At 51.2% G+C, this 19146-nt stretch overlaps 6 protein-coding genes across 6 annotated transcripts; 3 read left to right on the forward strand and 3 right to left on the reverse strand.

Moving 5' to 3' along the window:
- Positions 1-2483: 2483 nt before the first annotated feature.
- V8C40DRAFT_138701 (ERMES complex subunit MDM34) lies at positions 2484-5128 on the forward strand. Its single transcript, XM_083211165.1, has 2 exons — positions 2484-2871; positions 3416-5128. Exons 1-2 carry the CDS (start codon positions 2605-2607, stop codon positions 4769-4771), a joined length of 1623 nt encoding a protein of 540 aa, XP_083076900.1. The 5' UTR covers positions 2484-2604; the 3' UTR covers positions 4772-5128.
- A 1980-nt stretch (positions 5129-7108) lies between these two features.
- V8C40DRAFT_138681 (YEATS domain-containing protein YAF9) lies at positions 7109-8477 on the reverse strand. Its single transcript, XM_083211164.1, has 3 exons — positions 8307-8477; positions 7826-8250; positions 7109-7756 (listed from the first exon to the last, which is right to left on the reverse strand). The coding sequence occupies exons 2-3, from the start codon at positions 8061-8063 to the stop codon at positions 7176-7178; spliced, it is 819 nt and encodes a 272-aa protein (XP_083076901.1). The 5' UTR covers positions 8064-8250; positions 8307-8477; the 3' UTR covers positions 7109-7175.
- Positions 8321-9579, forward strand: V8C40DRAFT_235237 (ubiquinone biosynthesis protein COQ11). The gene is made up of 2 exons (XM_083213812.1): positions 8321-8577; positions 8688-9579. The coding sequence occupies exons 1-2, from the start codon at positions 8471-8473 to the stop codon at positions 9451-9453; spliced, it is 873 nt and encodes a 290-aa protein (XP_083076902.1). The 5' UTR covers positions 8321-8470; the 3' UTR covers positions 9454-9579.
- V8C40DRAFT_138654 (SYF2 splicing factor-domain-containing protein) lies at positions 9539-10788 on the reverse strand. Its single transcript, XM_083211163.1, has one exon. The coding sequence runs from the start codon at positions 10587-10589 to the stop codon at positions 9624-9626; it is 966 nt and encodes a 321-aa protein (XP_083076903.1). The 5' UTR covers positions 10590-10788; the 3' UTR covers positions 9539-9623.
- Positions 10789-10964: 176 nt separating this feature from the next.
- On the forward strand, positions 10965-13290 carry V8C40DRAFT_235240 (uncharacterized protein). Its single transcript, XM_083213813.1, has one exon. It carries the CDS (start codon positions 11093-11095, stop codon positions 12788-12790), a length of 1698 nt encoding a protein of 565 aa, XP_083076904.1. The 5' UTR covers positions 10965-11092; the 3' UTR covers positions 12791-13290.
- A 1761-nt stretch (positions 13291-15051) lies between these two features.
- Positions 15052-16049, reverse strand: V8C40DRAFT_235245 (uncharacterized protein). Its single transcript, XM_083213814.1, has 2 exons — positions 15661-16049; positions 15052-15588 (listed from the first exon to the last, which is right to left on the reverse strand). Exon 2 carries the CDS (start codon positions 15546-15548, stop codon positions 15186-15188), a length of 363 nt encoding a protein of 120 aa, XP_083076905.1. The 5' UTR covers positions 15549-15588; positions 15661-16049; the 3' UTR covers positions 15052-15185.
- Positions 16050-19146: the final 3097 nt, after the last annotated feature.

Here is a 19146-nt window from a genome sequence, read left to right on the forward strand (position 1 = left end):
GTCTTCCAATCACAGCCGCCATCTCGATGCTGCTTGGCGGCTTACAACCTACACAGCTGGGCAGGGCTGAAGCACTGCTTACAAGAGAGAGGCTGATTCGGCTTCTGGCAGCGGCGGTTGGATGCTGGGAACGCCCGTGCGGCCTCCCCTCCCTGTTCATGAATCCCACACGAACCGCTTCCTGCTCTGCTGCCTCGACCTGTGAATGGTGCCCGGATCGCGAATGCTACCACCGCATGTCACGATGCTGAACATGAACATGGTGGGCTGATGCTACATACAGCTGCGCTCCTTCAGCGTTGTCGGGTTTGGCTTTATGCGCACAAAGGTGCTAGTCGTCAGTAGTGCAGTTGTACCAGAGATCAGTGTGCGCCTGACCGTGTACATGTACGTGTATGCATGTATGACTCGGAGGCGATGCATCACAGGGCACCCACGTACATACTCGTAGCCTCGGGAGACCCTTCCTCTGGGCTCCCCTCTCAACCTATCTTAGCACCATGCGCTTCGGATACGTCTCTTGAGTGCATGATGACGGCATCTGGGATCGTCAACGCAAAGGGCAACATACCTACGGGGGGAAGCCTCTGTTATCTAGGTACGCAAGCACGTAGCAATTTACCCCGTACGGATACTGCCGCATACACTCAAGATATTAAACGGCACCCCTTGCCCCGGATTTACGGTCCCTGTGATGTCATTAGGGGGCCAGCCACATGCGCTCAAAGATGCCTTGGACCCCCGCATGCGGCATCAAAATAACGTCGAGATGCAGGACACACTCCCCATCGAGACGTCAGTCAGCAAGCTGTTTCTGCTGTGCTACCAGCCCATGCACTCAGTTCCTGGCCTCCGTGGTCGGGCCTCCATCCAAGTTGACCTGCCCAAATTATGCTCCGCATCGTTAGTGGCTTCTATTGGCCTTCTTCATCTTCTTTGGCTTTGGGACGTCTTCTCTTCCTTTTGGGAGTAGTCGTCTAATACCCTGGCAACTCTTAAACGTTCCTGTGCGGAGTAGACGAGAGTAACGAAGCATTCATGGGATTGCCTACCTTGGTTAGTCTTGCGTAAGTGATTATCGCAGCTCTTGCGACCGTCACTGGTGGTGTACACTGATATCCATATATCTGCTCCCGCTATCGCCGCATTCTCCTAGATCTGGATATATTACTGCCAGGTAGTGTCTAATAACACCAGTCGATACCTATATCTCCGGATACCCAGGCACCGATTAATTCTCGTTAAAATGATAGATTGCCAAATTGGGCCAATCCCGTCAGTATCCTTCTCCTCCCAATGCATCCAGCCCTTTGCGGAATATCGTACGGACACTGTTTGGACAGTGCGAACATCGGGGATTGCGCATGATTCTCATCCCGAAAAGTGCCATGCGTCCTGCTCCGACCTCTACCTGTATCTCCCGGCTGGTCCTCCTCTAATGCCGAGTTTGGACAACTTAGCCGACATTAAGCAGCAATGCTAATATTAGCTCGTTTCGTCTCCTTATGCAGCTTGCGAAACTCAAAAACGCGTCTTTGATGGAAAACATTGGCATTGATTGGTTTTTGGACCGAAGGGCTGGTGTGAAGAGACATTTCTACGCGTCTCCTCGCATCGTCCACGTAGATTCATGTCTTGGTAGCTGCAAGGAGGCCCTCAATTCTTGCCACTCGCTTTTCGATCATCGCCCCCTCATATGCGCCGTGATTTGGCAGTTGTTGCAGATGTAGATCTATCTTGGCTATCCATTTGCGCACTGGGCGTGTATACGAGAAGGGGGAGCTGCTGCAATAACTCGTACATTCCGGGCAGCCGATCGATAGGCTTGGCCGTCAGCTGATTATATGAGTTGAAGCAAAAAAGCAAGTGTCGCGATCAGGAGACATGCGCCATCCAATTCGGCTAACACTGCCGCTGGTTCGTCCTGGGACTGCATACACTTTGGCCTGCATATCGAGACCAGTAAGCATGCAGACGTTACTGATTGCGCTTGGCCATCGCGTCTGGTTGCATTTTGTGCTCCCAGAGTTCAAAGTGGGCAGATGCGAAGCCCGCTCGCGACATATTCTGCACAGTGCCGCCCGCACGGCATCGACGCCAGCGGTGGATTTACAGGCAGAGCCCGCGGACGAGCCCGCCTGAAGCGCCCCACTGGTCGACGGTCTAGCGGGTTGTTTCAGCGCCTACCGCACCATCCGTGCGTCCGCGCCATACCGAGCTCCCAGGTCTAGCTGGTGAAAAATTTCTGGCGCCCACTTGCTTCGCTACGCAGCTTCTCCGAATCTTGGGCCTCAGCTCTCTTCCAACTCTTAATAGCGTCATCTCCACGACCTTGCTCCTCCCACCTCCGCGTTTCCTTTAGCTCAGACTCTTGCATCTTGATTCTCTTTTTTGCATCCTATTCACCTGGAGCTTCCATTCGTCATTGCCCTCGCTTCTTTTATCGAACCGCATCGCTACAGCTGCATACAAACCCCTGCTTACAAGCCCCAAGCGTCTTCCACGATCGATCCCCCACCCACAGAAGGAAAAAAAAGCTGCCTCAACGGCCCATGACGGCCAGCGCCCTGCACATGGTCTCGAGATAACAACTGCCATTTCAACATGGCCTTCAACTTCAACTGGTCGCCTTTAACGGCCGACGCCGAGTTCTACTCGCGTGCCCGAGACCTGCTCACAAAGGCCCTGAACAAATCGCCCAAACCCCCCATCATCGTCGATGACATCCTCGTCAGCGAATTCAACTTGGGCACCGTCCCACCCGACCTGGAAATCCTGGAAATTGGAGACCTTGCAGAGGATAGATTTCGAGGCATTTTCAAAATGACCTACTCTGGAGACGCCTATTTGACGCTCAAGACGCGGGTTCAGGTACGTTTAGCAGCTTTTTGGGAGACCTTCTTCGGCTCCATCCCCGTAATAATTTTTTTTTCCTTTTTTCGTCATGGAGCTCCCTCGCGCCGCGCCGGAAACCCGATAATGCCCGAAGCACTTCATGAATCGCGCCACCACAACAACGCCTCTGAATCGCGCTGCACTTTTTCGGTTATTACTGGCAAGGGTGACAATCAATTCATTATGACTGTGGCAATGAGCTGGATAAGTGTCTGGCTGGCTGGGCAGTGAGCTTTGAGATATCGCGTTGTCGGGATGCATTTCGTCATTACCGGCCTTACCGTCGATCGCTTAGCTCTTTGCGCACTGCACACAAAAACCAGCCGCTGCGAGCTTTCACTCTGGAACTGGGTCTGGCTTCATTGCCGGTTCGCAATGCTACTCATACATGATACTTGTCTCCTTGCATTGGCTTTTTTCAAATCAGATTTCACATTTATTTCTTTGTCGCTGGTGCGCCGGGGGTTGAGGCAGCTTTGCATATCCTGATCAATTGGGTGGCTAACATGATCAATCTCAGGCCAATCCACTCAATACCTATCTCTTCTCAAAACCAGAATTCACCTCTCCACAGCCACTGGCCGCAGCTTCGGGCCTGACGATCCCCCTCTCAATTACCCTTTCCGATATCAAGCTATCGGCCTTCATTATCCTAGTCTTCTCGAAACAAAAGGGACTGACCCTGGTGTTTCGCAATGACCCACTCGAGTCTCTCAAGGTCTCTTCGACCTTTGATTCGATCCAATTCGTGCGGGACTATCTACAGCGGACCATTGAGCAGCAATTACGAAACTTGATGATGGACGAGCTGCCAGCGATTATTCATCGCTTGTCTCTGCAACTGTGGTGTCCTGATCAGGCCAATAAGGGCGTGGAAACCCCGAAAGAGGAGACGGACGAGGAGGGGGTGAACCCGCTGTCAAGCCCACCACTGGACCCTGTCGATGCCAATGGCAACCCGCTAGACCCAAGCGCCATCTCGGAAATCTCTCTGAATGGCGGAGGCGAGACACAATCGCTCTTCTCCCAAAAGAATCTACTGCGTCTCGCTGCGCTAACCGATTCTCATCGGACCCTTTCTCTGTTTACACCTGGTATACGGGACGTGGTATTCCGAGCTTGGTCGGGCTGTGCCGACCGTACTGATGCCGCCACTCCGTCGATTTCGTCTCCCAATCGTGTGAGGACAAACTCACATGCCGGCGTCACAGGCACTACATATACATTCTCTGACACAGGGAGTACCCTGCACGGCTCGATATCTTCACGGCCTTCCTTTACTGCCAGCGCTAATGCTTCTACTACGGGCTTGGGCGTCGGCAACAATGTTCGATCAAGGCAGGGCCGCAAGAAGAAGAACCGTGTGGTTAACCTCAGGAAGACCAAGTCAGAAGCTGTCACTCCAGAGAACCAATCCGAAGCCGGATCCAACACACCCGTTTCGGTCAACATTCCCCTCTCGGAGCCCTTATTCGATAACTCAATACCTGAAGAAGATGAGCATGAGCTGCCAGATGATCCTTTTATCACCGATCATTTCAACCCACAGACGCTCATGACTGACATGGGCGAGAACTCACTCACTTTGGAGGAGCTCACATCCGCCCTGAAAGACTTGAAGATGCTGGCTGACGCCACGGCCAACAGCCGGAAGGCGACTCCCGAAAAAGGCAGCCCTCGGGAGACCCCAGGTGCCAAGGCTCAGTCATCGCCTGATCTTCTAGACCAAGACTGGGTCATGAAAATGGCGAGCGAGATCGCACGCCGCGTCTACGACGAGAAGCGGTCCCAGCAACGGGGCAAGTGGGATGAATCTGAGGACGCCCCGCCCCCGGCATACGAGGCATCGCCCTCGCCTCAGTCCCCAATCCATTAAACACCAGCCCGGTGCCGAGCTGAGTGAGGGCATGGGGCTTGCCACATCCCTACTATTCGCTCCCTACAAAGCCTGTTCTAGCTGTCCCCGCGTTACGGATGTACAGATTGGATTAGACTTGAATTTTCTTTCCTTTGTTTTTCCTTTGTTCGATGGCATTGTGCTGTTTCTACCACTACAGTATGAATATGTATAGACATATACATGCACGTACGCAAACATGGGTATGTTATACCTCGGCGTTTTATGGAGGAAAGGGCCACAGGGAATGCAGGGCACGCATCACAAATCACGTACACACGGGACAAAGAGGGCAGGCAGGATTCAAAAAGCAGAAGCAAAAAAGATTGGCTAGGATTTAATACCGGGTGGGGTCGGGATGGTGTTTTTTTGGTTGCATGATTTGATACCCGGATATGCACTTGAACAAGACAAATGGGTCCAGAAGTGTTTACTTTCCATGTTTCTTGAGTGGTCTGCCGTCCCTTTTTTTATGGAGCCGTCTGTGAGCAGACGTGTACGATGGATGATGCGTGCCTCTTTTTTTTCTTTTCTTTTCTTTTTTCTTTTTCACATGGTTTGGTTCATTAGCCGCGCCAACCCCCATTTGCATTGGCCACCCCCGGCGTGTGTTGGTTTAATACGTCAAAAGTTGTGGGATATTCGGGTCGGGATTTATTGGCAATGTGGGGGGCGGGGCGGGCTTCTTTTTCATGTGCATGGTGTTTATACCACTGCGGCATATGCTCATGATTTGTTTTTGTTTGAGCGTTGAGCGTTCACAAGGCATTGTATTACTAGAGATGTCTTTCATTTGCCCTCCTTTTCTCCCTCGGGAGAGAGAAAGGAACAGGGGGCGTTGTATTATTAGTACGATACGAATTTTGTACTATTATCGTGTACTTGTACTATTGGGATATTGGGATCGGGGTACGGAATCGGGGATCGAGATTACAAAAAGACAGACACAACTCCAATCTGCAGAGAATGATTACAGCGTAAGCTCTGGACCCTCTCGCCCATGTATCACTCGCATATGTGCATGTTTCTGATGATGTGCTTTTTTTGTTTTCTCACTGACGTTATCACGCCAGAGTAAGTCGATGGTGATGTCTCTGTCAGGCTCATTTTTTCACCGCAATTCTCGGCTGTGCGTATTTTTATATGTAGGGGCGGCAGTAAAGGATATTTTAGGTTCACATGATCAGATTCGGCGTCCAAGAGGGTGTGCGCAAGTGTTGACTCGGCCGTTGTGAGCTTGTAGCTTGCTAGCATCCCACTTGGGCGGTTATCTAACATGCCAATGGGAGATGCTCTTGGACGCTGTGAATACCACCATCTATGAATATGTACATGTACAGTAACACCGAGTAGAGAATTTATCGATGGGTACCTATGATACCACCTGCTATTATGATAACTTGGGTTTTTGATTTATTTTTGCTTCTTTTTGATTTTTACTCTTCAATTCGTTGTTACTTGCCTGCTTGGTACGCTATACTAATACGGCGAGCATTTATATCTCTCATATATATGGAGTCTCTGTTACCCTAAGTTTATGCAGCTACCACAAAGAAGGGCAGGTCTCCCAAGCAGTGGGGAAACATATGTCATCACAATCGTCCAACCATTCGATGCTTTTTCTTCCTTTTCCCTTCGTCCAGTGCTACCATCGAGAGATGGACACTGAGGCCAATGCAGCTAAGCGGTAGCAACAACAAGTAGTGCCTCATTTCCATTGCATCTTCTTCCACATACGCCCTACCTCGTACCCCCCTCTGCCCTTCTCCAACCCTTCGTACCTAAGCAAATTCTGATCGAGGGGTCAAGTAGATTCGTATGCACTCTCCAGTAGATGTCTTGTACAAGCCCCAATAGCCCATCTTCTGTGACCATGACCGCAGCCCATAATCTCAGCAAGTGGCAGTGATGCCAAAGCTCAGTCAGATACTGCGGGGATTCGGGCTGACAATCGCGTCCGAATCATCGCTCTTGGCTCGTCCCCTCCCCCTCATTCATGCGGCCGTCCGCTGCGGCCTGCGGCAGACGTTGCTCGCCGCCAAGATCCTGCTTTTGCTGCTTGAAAAAAACTCCAAAAATACCAAGTGCGAAAAAAAGTGGCCCGATGCGCTGGCAGCCTATGGACCAACGAAACCAAGAGGGCGAGCACGCTTTCTGGTGATGGCATCCGGCTTGAAAACACCGGTAGCAGCCACGATTTTTCAACCAGGTGCGAAACAAAGGTGGGGTGATGATCCAGGAGATGCATAGTGCATGATGAGAGCTCTTGCTGATGATCCACGGACTTCCTCTTGGATTTCGGTCGTCGGGACCTGAATCATGAATCTCGGCGGGGGCGCTTCTTTTTCCGTGGAGGCCGCTGCATTGATGACAATCCTCCTTTCTATGAAGTCTTTGCCACTGCTGCTGCGTTCTCGGTCTTTAGTTGAGCCAGCTGCTCTTCCTTCTTCTTCAGCTCGGCGAGGAGCTGCTTGGTCATCTGTTCCGTCTTTTGCTGAGCGTCCGAGAGCTTCTTAATCTCCGCGGCCTCCGTCTCCCGACTAAATGGCTGCCCGGGCCGGTTCGTGTTTGGAATCATGGCCGTTCGTTCCCAAACATCTCCACTGTCCGGCGCGGGGAGTGGCGGCGGCGCGCGGTTCTTTCCCTTGCCCTTTCCTTTGCCACTCCCACCGGCCGGCTTCCATCCCTTGGGCACGGCACCAGAGGTGAGGATCTGGTAAAATGCTTCATAGGGCTCGTTGAACAGCTGCTCTTCATAACTCCAGGCCCGGACCTCGCCGTTTGACGCCAGCATGGACTGCTTCTCCTCCTCGGTTCTACCGTAAGGGTGGAGGCGCAGATAATGATACAGCGTCTGCGGTTTCTCTCCCGAATCATTGACGTAGTACAGCTTTATCGTGATATCAAACTCTCCCCATCCTGTTTCGTTGACGACGAACGGCTTGCCGGGCTCTCCTTCGACCACTGCTCGAACAGTTAGCATGCACAGCTCGGGAGACCACTGCACCACCAGAGGGTGGATATGATGCTTACTCCGAACGTAGTTTGGAATAGACTCGTGTAGCTTAAACTGTACACGTCGCAACCAATACGTGATATCTGTATCCTCCATGCCCCGTACAAAAACCTGCCATGAGTGCGTGTGGTTGTCAGGCGCTCCAGGCGGTCGTGGATTCGCATCTGAAAAGGGAAGCGCTGTGCTGCCAACGACAAACGGTCGTCGGATCTGCGTCAGCTTGACGCGCTTTCCGAATTGATTCGACGGCGCCATGCTGTTGTGAAATGTCGAGCCTCGCAGCGAGAGTTGAGTCGCGTCGATGGTGGGTAAAAAAAGGAAGAGCCAAAGTCGAGAAATGCACGGCACTTGTCAGCCTTGCAGTTATGTCATCGGGATCCGCTATTTAATAGCCAATCATGTTCGCGTATCGGCCGAGCTTCAGTAGTTAGAGTTGCTCAGCCTTATGCGCACTAATAAGCTCTTGCTTAGCTAGGTGCATGATTTCATCGACTTTACCTCATGGCCTGATTCCCCATTAGAGCTCGCATCCTCTCGAATTTTAACCCGCAAAACTAATTAATTGTCAATTCCACTTATACACCCAGCTCCTCATCGTAAACCTCTTTCTTTATAAGCCACCATCTCGTTATAATCCACATCTTCGTTCTATTATTCCGGCCATGGCAGCGGCGGCCAAGAAGCTCATCGTCTGTGGAGGCAACGGCTTCTTGGGGTCCCGAATCTGCAAATATGCTGTGGCTCGGGGCTGGGATGTGACATCAGTCAGGTAAGCAATTCGCACGCGATGCAATTTATCTAATTGATTTCATCATGAGCAACAAACATCCAGCAAAAAAGCCGCTCTCATGGACTCGATTGCTCACATATATGAAAAAGTCGCTCCGGAGAGCCCCGATGGGATTCCGTCACATCAAGCGCCACTCCCCCTCCATGGGCCCATAAAGTCTCATGGGAGCGAGCCAACATCCTCGAGCCTTCAACGTATGCACCATTGCTCAAAGGCTCCGATTATGTCGTTCACAGCATGGGGATCCTCTTGGAGGCAGATTACAAGGGCGTCATTTCCGGCCGCGAATCCCCCATCTCAGGGCTTCAAAAGGCTTTTGCCCAAGCACGAGATCGAGGAGTTGACCCCATACATACTAAGCCCGGCGAGACCATCAAACCTCCCAATCCCAAGGACCAGATGTCCTACGAAGTCATGAACCGTGATAGCGCCATCTCACTTGCCAAGCATGCTGCAGCCGAGAACGCCAGCGCCTTCTGCTTCATCTCAGCCGCAGCTGGAGCGCCGGTTCTGCCTCATCGGTACATCTCCACCAAGAGAGAGGCCGAGATCTCCATTGCTACCAACTTTCCTCAGATGCGCGGCGTCTTTATGCGGCCGCCCTTCATGTATGATAGCTCACGCAAGATCACAATGGGTCTCGCTGCAGCAACCGGTGCTGGGGCCTTATTCAACACATTAACAGGAAACTTCCTCAAGGGCTTCATGGGCGCGGCTGGAACCAAGCCCCTACAGGTTGATACAGTTGCCGAAGCCGTAGTTGAGGCGCTTGCGGATGAGACAACAAAAGGCCCCGTGGAGCCTGAGCAGATTGAGGAGCTTGCGTCAAAGGGTTGGAGGAAGTCAATGTTGTAAACCAAAAGTTCATGTATCATTAAAAGTAAAATTCTGTGCGTCTATATGTGCAGAATAATTCAGAAACAGGAGAGGAAAAACTCCCCTTATGCAATTTCAACCAGAGAGTCCGTATCTCCAAAGCGCCTCATAAAACTCAATAATGATGTACATATCCCCCAGAGAGCGGCTCAAATCATTGTTCCACGCTCAAAACTATCTCTGATCTCCGCTGTGTATTTATTATAGAAACGTGACAGCTTCTGGTTGAACTGTTTGTTCTTTTCGTTGATGTATGTGACGTCTCCGTCTTCGCCATTCTGCGCCATCCGTTCTTTTCTCTTCTTGAGGCGGACATCTTCTGCGCGTTGAAGATCCTTGACCAACCGATCAATAGCTTCTTTATCGGGCTTGTTTTGTGTAAAAGAGGTCGAGTCGGCCGTCGAGTAAAAAGAGCCGTCTTTATCCACGGCAATGAGCTCGCCATCCTCCGTCTCGACAATGTCCAGGCCACCAGATGCCGCAGCCTTTTCGATGGCAGCCATCTTTTGCTTCTCGTATTTCTCTATGTCGGGATTGACGTTTCGCAACTGCCTCTTGTAGGATTTGTTGGCTTCTTGATGGTAATCCGAAAAGGCATTGTTGTCGCGGTGGGCCCCCTTCTTCTTCATGCGCTTATCCCATTTTTCGCTCTCGTCCACAGTCCAGTCCCACGCCCGCTTGCGCTCAAAGTCTTCGCCAGCCTCTTCAGTGTCTGCCTTGAGTAGTTTGTGGGATGCAATTGCGTGTCTCCGATGCAGGGCCGTCAGCTCGCTGGGATTTGTAGAGAGGCGCTGTGATTCCAGAGTTGCCTCCTTGAAGTTGGTTTCTGATGATTTCTTGGCGCGGGCCTGGAGAGCTTTGAATCGAGCCATGCGGTCTTGCGCTTTAGCTGCAGCATCTGGTTCTTCTTTCGCCTCCACGGTCGGTTCGGGAGCTGCTTCGGGAGCTGCTTCGACGGGCTGCGATTCTTCGGGATTTGATTCTTCAATCTTTGGCTCCTCGGCCTTAGGCTCCTCGGCTTTTGATTCCTCAACCATTGGTTCTTGTGCTTGCTCCGCTGCGATGGCAGCAGCAGCGTTACCCCTGGTACGTCTCTTCTTCGCTGGTGGCGCCATTTCTGGATAATGATGAGACTTTTCCTGTTGTTTGTCTTGACGCTTGTTCGTTACAGAGTCGAAATTTTGCTAGAAGCAGTCGTCGCAAAGATGATGTCTAGGTGAGAGCGATGGTTTCCGCGACAACGAAGGTGTAGTTTTGCTTGGGCGAACCTTTGGGGCGCCTTGGTGTCGAAGGTTTGAATGGGCTAAAGTTCGGATTTACGTGACTGCGCTTCCGGCAGCCAGCAAAGTGAAAGCAGCAATTCGGCTTGAGCACAGGCTCGTTAGTGGGAGATCCAGTGGGTATTATCCGCTGAACGTTAGTGGAATCTGGGGTAAAATAGGTACCTCGGAAGACGCTGCAGTTTGGCTCGCGTGAGCAGTACATGCCATGTACCCTTTTCATCGACAGAGCGATGCTACCATAATTTACTCTCATCTCAAACCACCCAAAGGAGGAAGAAAAAGTTGAAAAATCCAAGGCCTATGGAGCGTCGGCCGCCATTGAAACCTCGCCCAACATGATACGCTCAAGATGGCCCTGGACGCTTCGACTAACAAGCTCGGCTCACCAGTCTGTGGCACGTAATCAGAAGCGTTGCAAGGCCTTCGTGCGGAGACTCGACAAGAACAACGAGGTCTATTACACAATATCCAACAAGCGGCCACCAAAGTCTCCCGAATCAATTCCCGTTCGAGATGACTTCTTTGAGATGCCGGATCTATTACTGGACCTCGACGCCGACGGAAGCCGCTTTGTCCGCCCGGTAGACGAGGCTGATGAGGAGCGTCTGGAGAGGAAATGGGACGTTAACCCGAAGAGACTCAATGTCCAGCATCAGTTGAAGCAGTTGCGAGACCAGATCGACGAGTCACGGAAGAAGGCTGATGATATTCTGTCGAACCCGGCAAATATCTGGAGACTCAATTCACATGATATTCTGTCAGCAGCTCTTCGCTGCCCACCAGGAACCGCCAACCAAATGGACGTAAGTACGGCAACATCGGAAGCGCCACCTGCTCTCAATAGGCCCACCTTGAGGCAAGATCCTCGGTTTCTTGAGACGCTCTGCAGAGAGAATGGAATTCCTCCACATGCGCTGCAAGATGATCAGGTCCTTCTAGAGTGGATGTTGCTACGATTCAAGAGCCTCAAGCGGTCTATAACGAATCGAAGCGAAGAGCCACTATCCCCGTCTCAGTTGGCGTCTTCTCTAAAGGACTCAACGTCCATCACTGATATCCGCCGGCTAGTGTTTCATGCTCTGAGTTCTGCAGAAAGAGCACAAATCTACTTCCCCAAGACAAAAGCGGCCAATGACGATTCAAAGAACACATTAAACGTGGCACGGGAAATACGCAACGCCTGTTTAAATGTCTTAAATGAACATCCAGAAAGAGCGGTTGTCCATCTAGAAATATTGGGTTTCATCGGGAATCTGGCTGCAAGATTGTCATCTTACGGTGCTACTATTCCACCAGCTTTGACCGGACTGGCACTTCGACATTCTGCAGCAGCGGGACTTACTGGAGCGACATCTGAATGGCTGCATAGAGGTTTTGTGAACCGTATGTGGGAGAAGCATACGGCATCATCAAAAGACGTGGCCGAAGCTCTCACAACATTCGCCCAACATCTGGGAAATTCAGGGGAAGGTGGCTTCTACGCCGTTCACGATCGACAACTACTATTACAGCTACTAACTGGCATCGATGAGAATCACACGCTCTCAAGTGATTCTTTGCGCTCACTTCCCATATTCTATCTCGGCGAACAGAGTCAAGTCCCTACAGACCGGGCATATGAAATGTACGAATCGTACATGACTCTCCTAGGTCATCTCGGAGCCGTGAGAACCATCTGGAAAGAATGGCACGTCTCCAGACCTATTGTAATACGCTTCCTGAAGCCAAATGACGGCACCCAACGACTCAAGCATATATACGAAACATCGCTGCTGAGCGCTCTTCGAGTCGCCGCCCCCTTGGAGACACGATGCCCTCCAGATATGGAGCTGGGCGAATGCATCGCGCAGGACTATCACTCAATTGCCGCACAGGACACCAACTCTTGGCATATTAATGCAACAGAAATAGCCCAATCAAGCAAATCTACAAACGCTAGTTCTTCAGGCTTGCCGTCTTTCGACCTCCCCCTTGACGAATGGATTGCAAGACTCGATGAGGCTGGCCGTCAGAGGCCCCCCTCAGCTCGGTGATTGCATGAGATTATTGAACATGACTATTTTCAAGATCTAAAGTAGGGGAATAGCCATTCAGCACCTTAGCGATCGCGTGGAGTTAAAGTGATAGAGCAGGATGCTAAGGAAAACTGGAAGCCTACTATCCAGTAGGCATGTTCCTCTACTAGGTATTATCTGGTTTAAATTGGGTTGTTGAATAACCACTCCGCAATGGAGCGATAAAGCCCGGCTTGGTATATACTACAGTTTAGTTTCGGCTTTATGAAGAAGCGAAGACATTTGAGAAGGGTGTATTAGTCGAACATTTTGATATAGCTAGACTACAGCTTAGGAAGTATCAACCTCTAGAGGTAGAATACAATGATTCGAACACTGGAATGTAGGCCGAATGCAAATGCCATGAGAGCTCCGATCTCGCTCAGGGGGGAAACCCAGTATCAGTCGGATGCGGAGAATAAATCAGGCTTGTAGCGCCACAAGCCATATCGCCATATTAGGTGGAGAACCTATCGGGGATGTAGTTTATTAGATCTTTCATGCTCTACGGAGTATTCTTGCAGCTTTGGATAGAAGCCGCGAGATAAGACCCCTTGATCTGGTATTCACATCTGCATATAGGAGTATCAGTGGCGGCCCCCTACCTCTACAGAGTACTCGTACAACCATTCCAATCACGGTGGGTAGCACCGAGCCTCTATCTAGGAAATCTCTTCAACAACTTACTCAATGCCAAAAATAAATATACTATCCGTCTCCGCAAGAGGAGACGTAGAAGAACACTGTGGGTTATTAATTTCAATTCCTGTGAGAAAACCCTGAAAACTAAAGCCCTAATACTCCATATTACTCGAGAGAGATAGGAGACTTTTTAATCAAGGCGCGATTCAAATACCCGTCCCGCGGAAGACAGGGACGCAACTTGCCGGCAACTAAGATAAACTGGTCTGATGCTGGTCAGGAGAACGAGCATTTATGCAGAGCGTGTTGGCCAGGGGGCCCAAGGGACTCTGCATTACTCGTGCAGTGGCTAGGCCTAGGCAAACGGGGTGGCAGCGTCCGGACCGATCCCGCGCAGATCCATTCGGCGGGGATAAATGCCAGACTAGCCCCGTTCCGCTGAGATTACCTGTTGGGCCATCTTTTCCTCCTTGTCTCTGTGGAAGCCCGTGTGAACAAAGCGCAAGGGAACGCTGCTGTCGTGGCATGCCGTGTTTGCTGGCATTCTGGAAAGAAAGAAGAAGAAGAGAAGAGAAAACAACTGGGTTCTCCGTATTTCGTATACAAAAGTGCCTTTTACAGATACGACGCTCACAATAGGCCCACCAGAGCAATAGCTTGTCTTCTTCGACGGTTATTAAAAGCTTGGCGAGGAAGACGCTATATCAACACGTTTACGAGTACAAAGTGTCAAGGGTCTGGCCTTTTGTTCTCAAGTGGACTGAGTGGTTGGTTATGCGTGTCAACACACAAGTCACAGCTCAGAACAAGATGAATGGCTCTTGACAGCTGTCGACACTCTGTCTGAGACATGCATATGCGCATAACAAAGCTAACGGGAAGCACGGACATTGCGTCTGATGGCCTCAGCCTGCACAGCTTTTGCATCAGCTTCCTTGAAGCCCGAGGGAAGGATGCGGGGTTTGGCATCTAGAAGCGGGCATCAAATTGCAAACGACGGCTAATATTGACGACCGGTAAGCCTAGATGCCAAGTCACTGCCACCGCTTCTTTTCCACTATTCATCCCATTTTGCCGTTTCAAGCAGGCCCCCATCTATACCAGATGAAGTCAAAAGCAGGGCATCCAGGGCATGTGGTTGGGAAGCAATGCAGAGTGTCCCTCTTGCAACTCAATTGCGTGTGATGTCTTGATTGGCAGAAACCCTCGTCCGGTAAGTAATCCCTGTTACGGCGGGCAAGACAGTTTTCGTCGGAATTGGCGGTGTTGGAATGGCACGATGTCCATCACGAATTGCAAACTTGGAATCTTTGGAGCAAGGGGAAGACGCAGTTACTGTACGGCCATGGAAACGGAGCCACTTTGACCGTCTGGCGGTATGCCGGGAGAAACGGGCAGCTTCGCCTGTGCAGCTTCTCCATAATAATGATACTCACGATGGAGCACAATGGCACCCAACCGTGCGAGTACATGGAGTACCTATTACAGTATCAGCCGTAGTACAATTACACGTAATCGTGAGGTAGGATTCGCAATGGTGGCGACTGGGGAAAAACGCAATGGCCTCGCAACTGTCTTTTCTCATGCGTCGACCATCTCCTGATACAAGGTATCGTGGAATGATTGGGCAATGGACGCTGAATTGGTCAGGATCATCCCAGCAATTCTCTCTACCGGCTGAAGGGGAAAAGTTTGAAGCTGTTTTCTCCACAGAATGAGAAAGCCGCGGCTATCAATGGCAGAGGGGAACAAGGTGAGAAATAAGCCAGACAATTTTTTTCTTCTTTATGGTTTTTCCTTGTCTGGATTGAAGGTTTATTTCCCCTGGGCCAAGGTACGATGCACAGCTGAACTTATTTTTGCGTTTTCCTCCTCCTTTTGTGTGGGCCGATGGAGCGAAACCCGCGCCTAGGCGAATATTGGCTCCTTGGCTGCCATCCCACGAGCCTGGAGTCTGGAGAACGAGTCGCCAATTCGGCGCCGAATATGGCCACAACCGAACAAGCCGCAAGCCGTAGGTGGATATCACCGCAGCTAGGCAGAACGGAATCCAGGGGTAGAAAGTGGACAAAGCCTTTGGGGAAGAAAAGCTCATCGTCCGTTGTTGAGTGCGAGTACGAGCAATTCGTGTACGAGTATGTACTGTCCATACGGAGTAGATCCAGGCAATTGACAAGCGGAGTGCTTATTTGGGGACGGGAAGCAAGTAAAGAGTAAATTTCTGTACAACCACGGAATCCGGCTATTGCGGCCCGTCAGCCCTAATTGAGAATATGCCTTCTATGAAGGTCGATTGGGCGGCAAAGTCTGACAGGCAGACACCATGTGTTTGAGGCTAAGACGATGCGAGATGCGGTGGCATAGAGCTCCATGCACTTCCCGTGTTGTCCAGGGACCAGCTCTGCACCAGTAGGCTTTTTGGGAGTCAATTGAAGCGAGGTCCGGGTCAGTCCAAGAATATCCGGAGCTGGGGGAGGGAAAGTTTGCAGCATGCGTCTTTGAGATAGCTGCAGCAACCCCACAGACGAGTCAAGATGCTAGATGGAAAGTTGTTAGTGAAGCCTGTAGTCGCAATAGCACCATGGCCAGTGTCTGGGCAATTAATTACTGTCCAAACTAGCAGGCAATAGTAGAGGCCATGGTGAGACTCGAGGTCGAGGCGAATCACGTTCGTGGAGCTGCATGTCTGGAAGCCTGCCGGTCTGCATCAGTGCATTTTGGCCACTTGTTTTCGCACAGCTAGGCCCAACAACGAGAAAATGGAGTTGGAGGGATTCATGCGCTTGCAACTTGGTCCGGAATCCGGGTTAGTCAGGGGAATGCCGAGGACAAGGGACAGGACAGGCGCAAAAAGAGTTTTGCACGGAGGACTCGGACAGGTACAGGGACCCTGATGGCGCTGGCACTTGGGAAGAGGGAAGAAAGTATCGTATGTACGAGTATGAGAGAATGCAAGTGGTTAGCCTGATGACAAAGAGTAAAAGATGAATTCGGAAGACCGAGAATGACGACGCCTCGGAGTTCGAGGAAAGTGGCAGCATTACATTGCCGGTGCGTCATTGTCGGACGGACATCAAGGTGAACGGACAGAACGGAGCAGCGGAGACACTGGGAAACACCGTGATGGCTCGCTCTCGTTTCTGCTCGTTTGTTCCGTCTATTATTTTCAAAAGTCCGGGTGCCGATGTACCTCAGCTAGCAGCACCAGGACCTTGATAGACTGGAAACCTAGTAGGATTTCGAAAGCAAAATTAGCAAAATTAATTTAGAAAATCACTAGAATCCATGATCCTTGAATCTACAGTGAAAAAAACTATTCTGTCCTTTGTCTTTGCCCTGCCTCGCATCACAGTTGCGTAATAGTCTAAGCTGCAACAGAACGGCCATCGGTCCTTTCAACCCAAAGTTTTACCCCCGTGGCCCCGAACCCGCGGACGGCAGCGGCGCTGATTGGATCGCGGTGGTGCGAATATAGCGTTTGGGGACACTGAGGAAACGTGCTCGCTGGACTGGATGACTGTGCAGCCCAGCAGGCGATTCTGCGAGCCGATTGTGCCATTGCCCTGCGCCGTTTATTCCGCCTAGCTGCCCCACGGTCCAGGAATCACTGGAAACGAACGATTGAAAAACAGCCCATTGAGCAAGTAAAAAGACTGGACAAAATAAAAAATAAAAAATAGTAGAACATGTGCGTTCTACTCTCCACTGTTTTGCGCAGCCCGCAATTGATGCCGCAGCGGCTGGTGTCAGCTCGTGTCAATGGGCTGGCTGTCATGGTTAAGCATGACTGAGAAAAGTTTTTTTTCATCTTGTCCTTCTCCCGTACCCCCTTGATAGTGAGCTCATTTTCCGTTTTGCCTTTTTGAATTTTTACAGTAGATTTTAAAGTAAATTTTTATTTATTTTTGTGCGTGATGCCTGTAAGCTTGAAAAATGTACCGACTCACAGGGGTCAAAGCACTGAGACGGTTGCGATAAGGGGCGCCGCCGTGGCTACCACCTGTTAGGAATGTGCTCGGCGCAACAAGCAAGGTACCAAGACTGCATAAGGATTGCGAAATGCTAGAAAATGCCACAATGGCAGCCACCGGGTCCTGCCACTGCTCGCGACAGCCAATGGGGCAGCCAATTGGCGGCCGTTGGAGGGAGAGGAGGCGGGCTTGAAGGATCGCCGTCCGGTGTTTTGCGGGCACAGACACAGCACAGAAGGGAACTTAACTTGGAGGGAACTTAAACTTGGTTCCAACAGGTACGGAGTACTCAGAAAACGGAATCCGAAGGGGAACCGGTACCTGGGCGGACCCCTCGCGCAAAGACCTGCCCAAGAGTGCGATGGGGGTACCGGTACCGCCGCTGCGTGCCAGCTCAAGGCGGTCCCACCAGTGCATGTACCTCGATGGGCCTGGCCGGATGCATGTTGGCGGAGGGGCCACGACGGCCGGCGGAGTACGGAGTACGAGCTGGCCTGCAGGGTGCACGGTATCGGATACATGGGACGATGGTACATGGCGCATTTGGCAGCGGATGACAAAAATAAGCGAGACGGGACGTGGACGGTACAAGAACGTTTGAAATCTTGCTTGGGATGCTCCCCTTATAAACAAGATCTCGCCGACAGAGCACATCCAACAGCTGTTGAAGATTTTGATCTAACCTACCATCTGATAATGAATCTCTGCACGTACTGTACGGATACGATAGTAAAACATATGTACTTGTAGATGCCTGCTTTGTCTCGGGCTTTTTCATGCACATTTTGTCCACCGCATTGCTAGCTAAGCTAGTTCCAACAAAAGCTTGCGCACGCCGTTTATAATCCTCCTCCAACTCCTCCCTCCTAACCCCTGTCCCTTCTTTGGGCCCCGTGCGTCGATCGCCACCAAAAGGCGCCGCCGCAAAATCTCGGAGCAAGCCCATTAGCTCATGTCGGGGCCGTCGAGACAAAAAAGCCAATGCAAATGCATGCGGCCGGCGACTCGTCACTTTGCGTGGGAACGCGTGCTGCTGCCCATTGGCCTCCACTCGTGCCTGGCAGGTTCCACGATGGCCGGGCTCGAGAAAGGATGGAAAGGTACCTCGTCCTGCCGTGGCTTTTGGCGGTGCCTGGGAGGTACAGGTATTAATTCCTCAGCATCCCCGGATACGGGCAGCTGTTGATCTCTGCTTCCATCTCATCTCGTCTCGTCTCGTCTCGTCTCTGGTACTTCTCTCAAGGCACAGCAGCGAGTTTGCAAGCCTTGGTTTCCCATCGTTTGATCCGTTGTCTTGTCTGGTCTTGTGCTGTCCTGCCCTCTCTTGCGTGTACTCGGCGCATCATCACATCATCGCCAGCACCCCCTTGGCTTTCATCATTCTCTCTCCTGCATCAATCCAATCGCACAACATCCAGCAACAAAAGAAGCCCAAACAGCTGCACCCCAGGCTTACTTTTACAGCACAGCACCTCTTTTTCTTTGCTAGCAGCTTCCACCACATCTTGGCTCATAAGCACGTCAGCCCGTCTTACAAGTCCATGCAAGCGAGCCCAGCCCTACAGTACCATTGATTGATCCTTCATCCGAGCTTCAATCTCTCTCCCACAAAACAAAGCTCCAGGCCGCCAATCATTCTTTTCCGTGCCCACATTTTCAATCACAGAGGCTTTCGTCTTCTGTCAAACGTCAAACCAAGTCCCAGAAAAAAAAAACTTAACA

The sequence above is a fragment of the Trichoderma camerunense genome (assembly GCF_050948025.1).
Source record: "Trichoderma camerunense strain CBS 138272 chromosome Unknown V8C40scaffold_3, whole genome shotgun sequence".
NCBI classification, from domain to species: domain Eukaryota; kingdom Fungi; phylum Ascomycota; class Sordariomycetes; order Hypocreales; family Hypocreaceae; genus Trichoderma; species Trichoderma camerunense.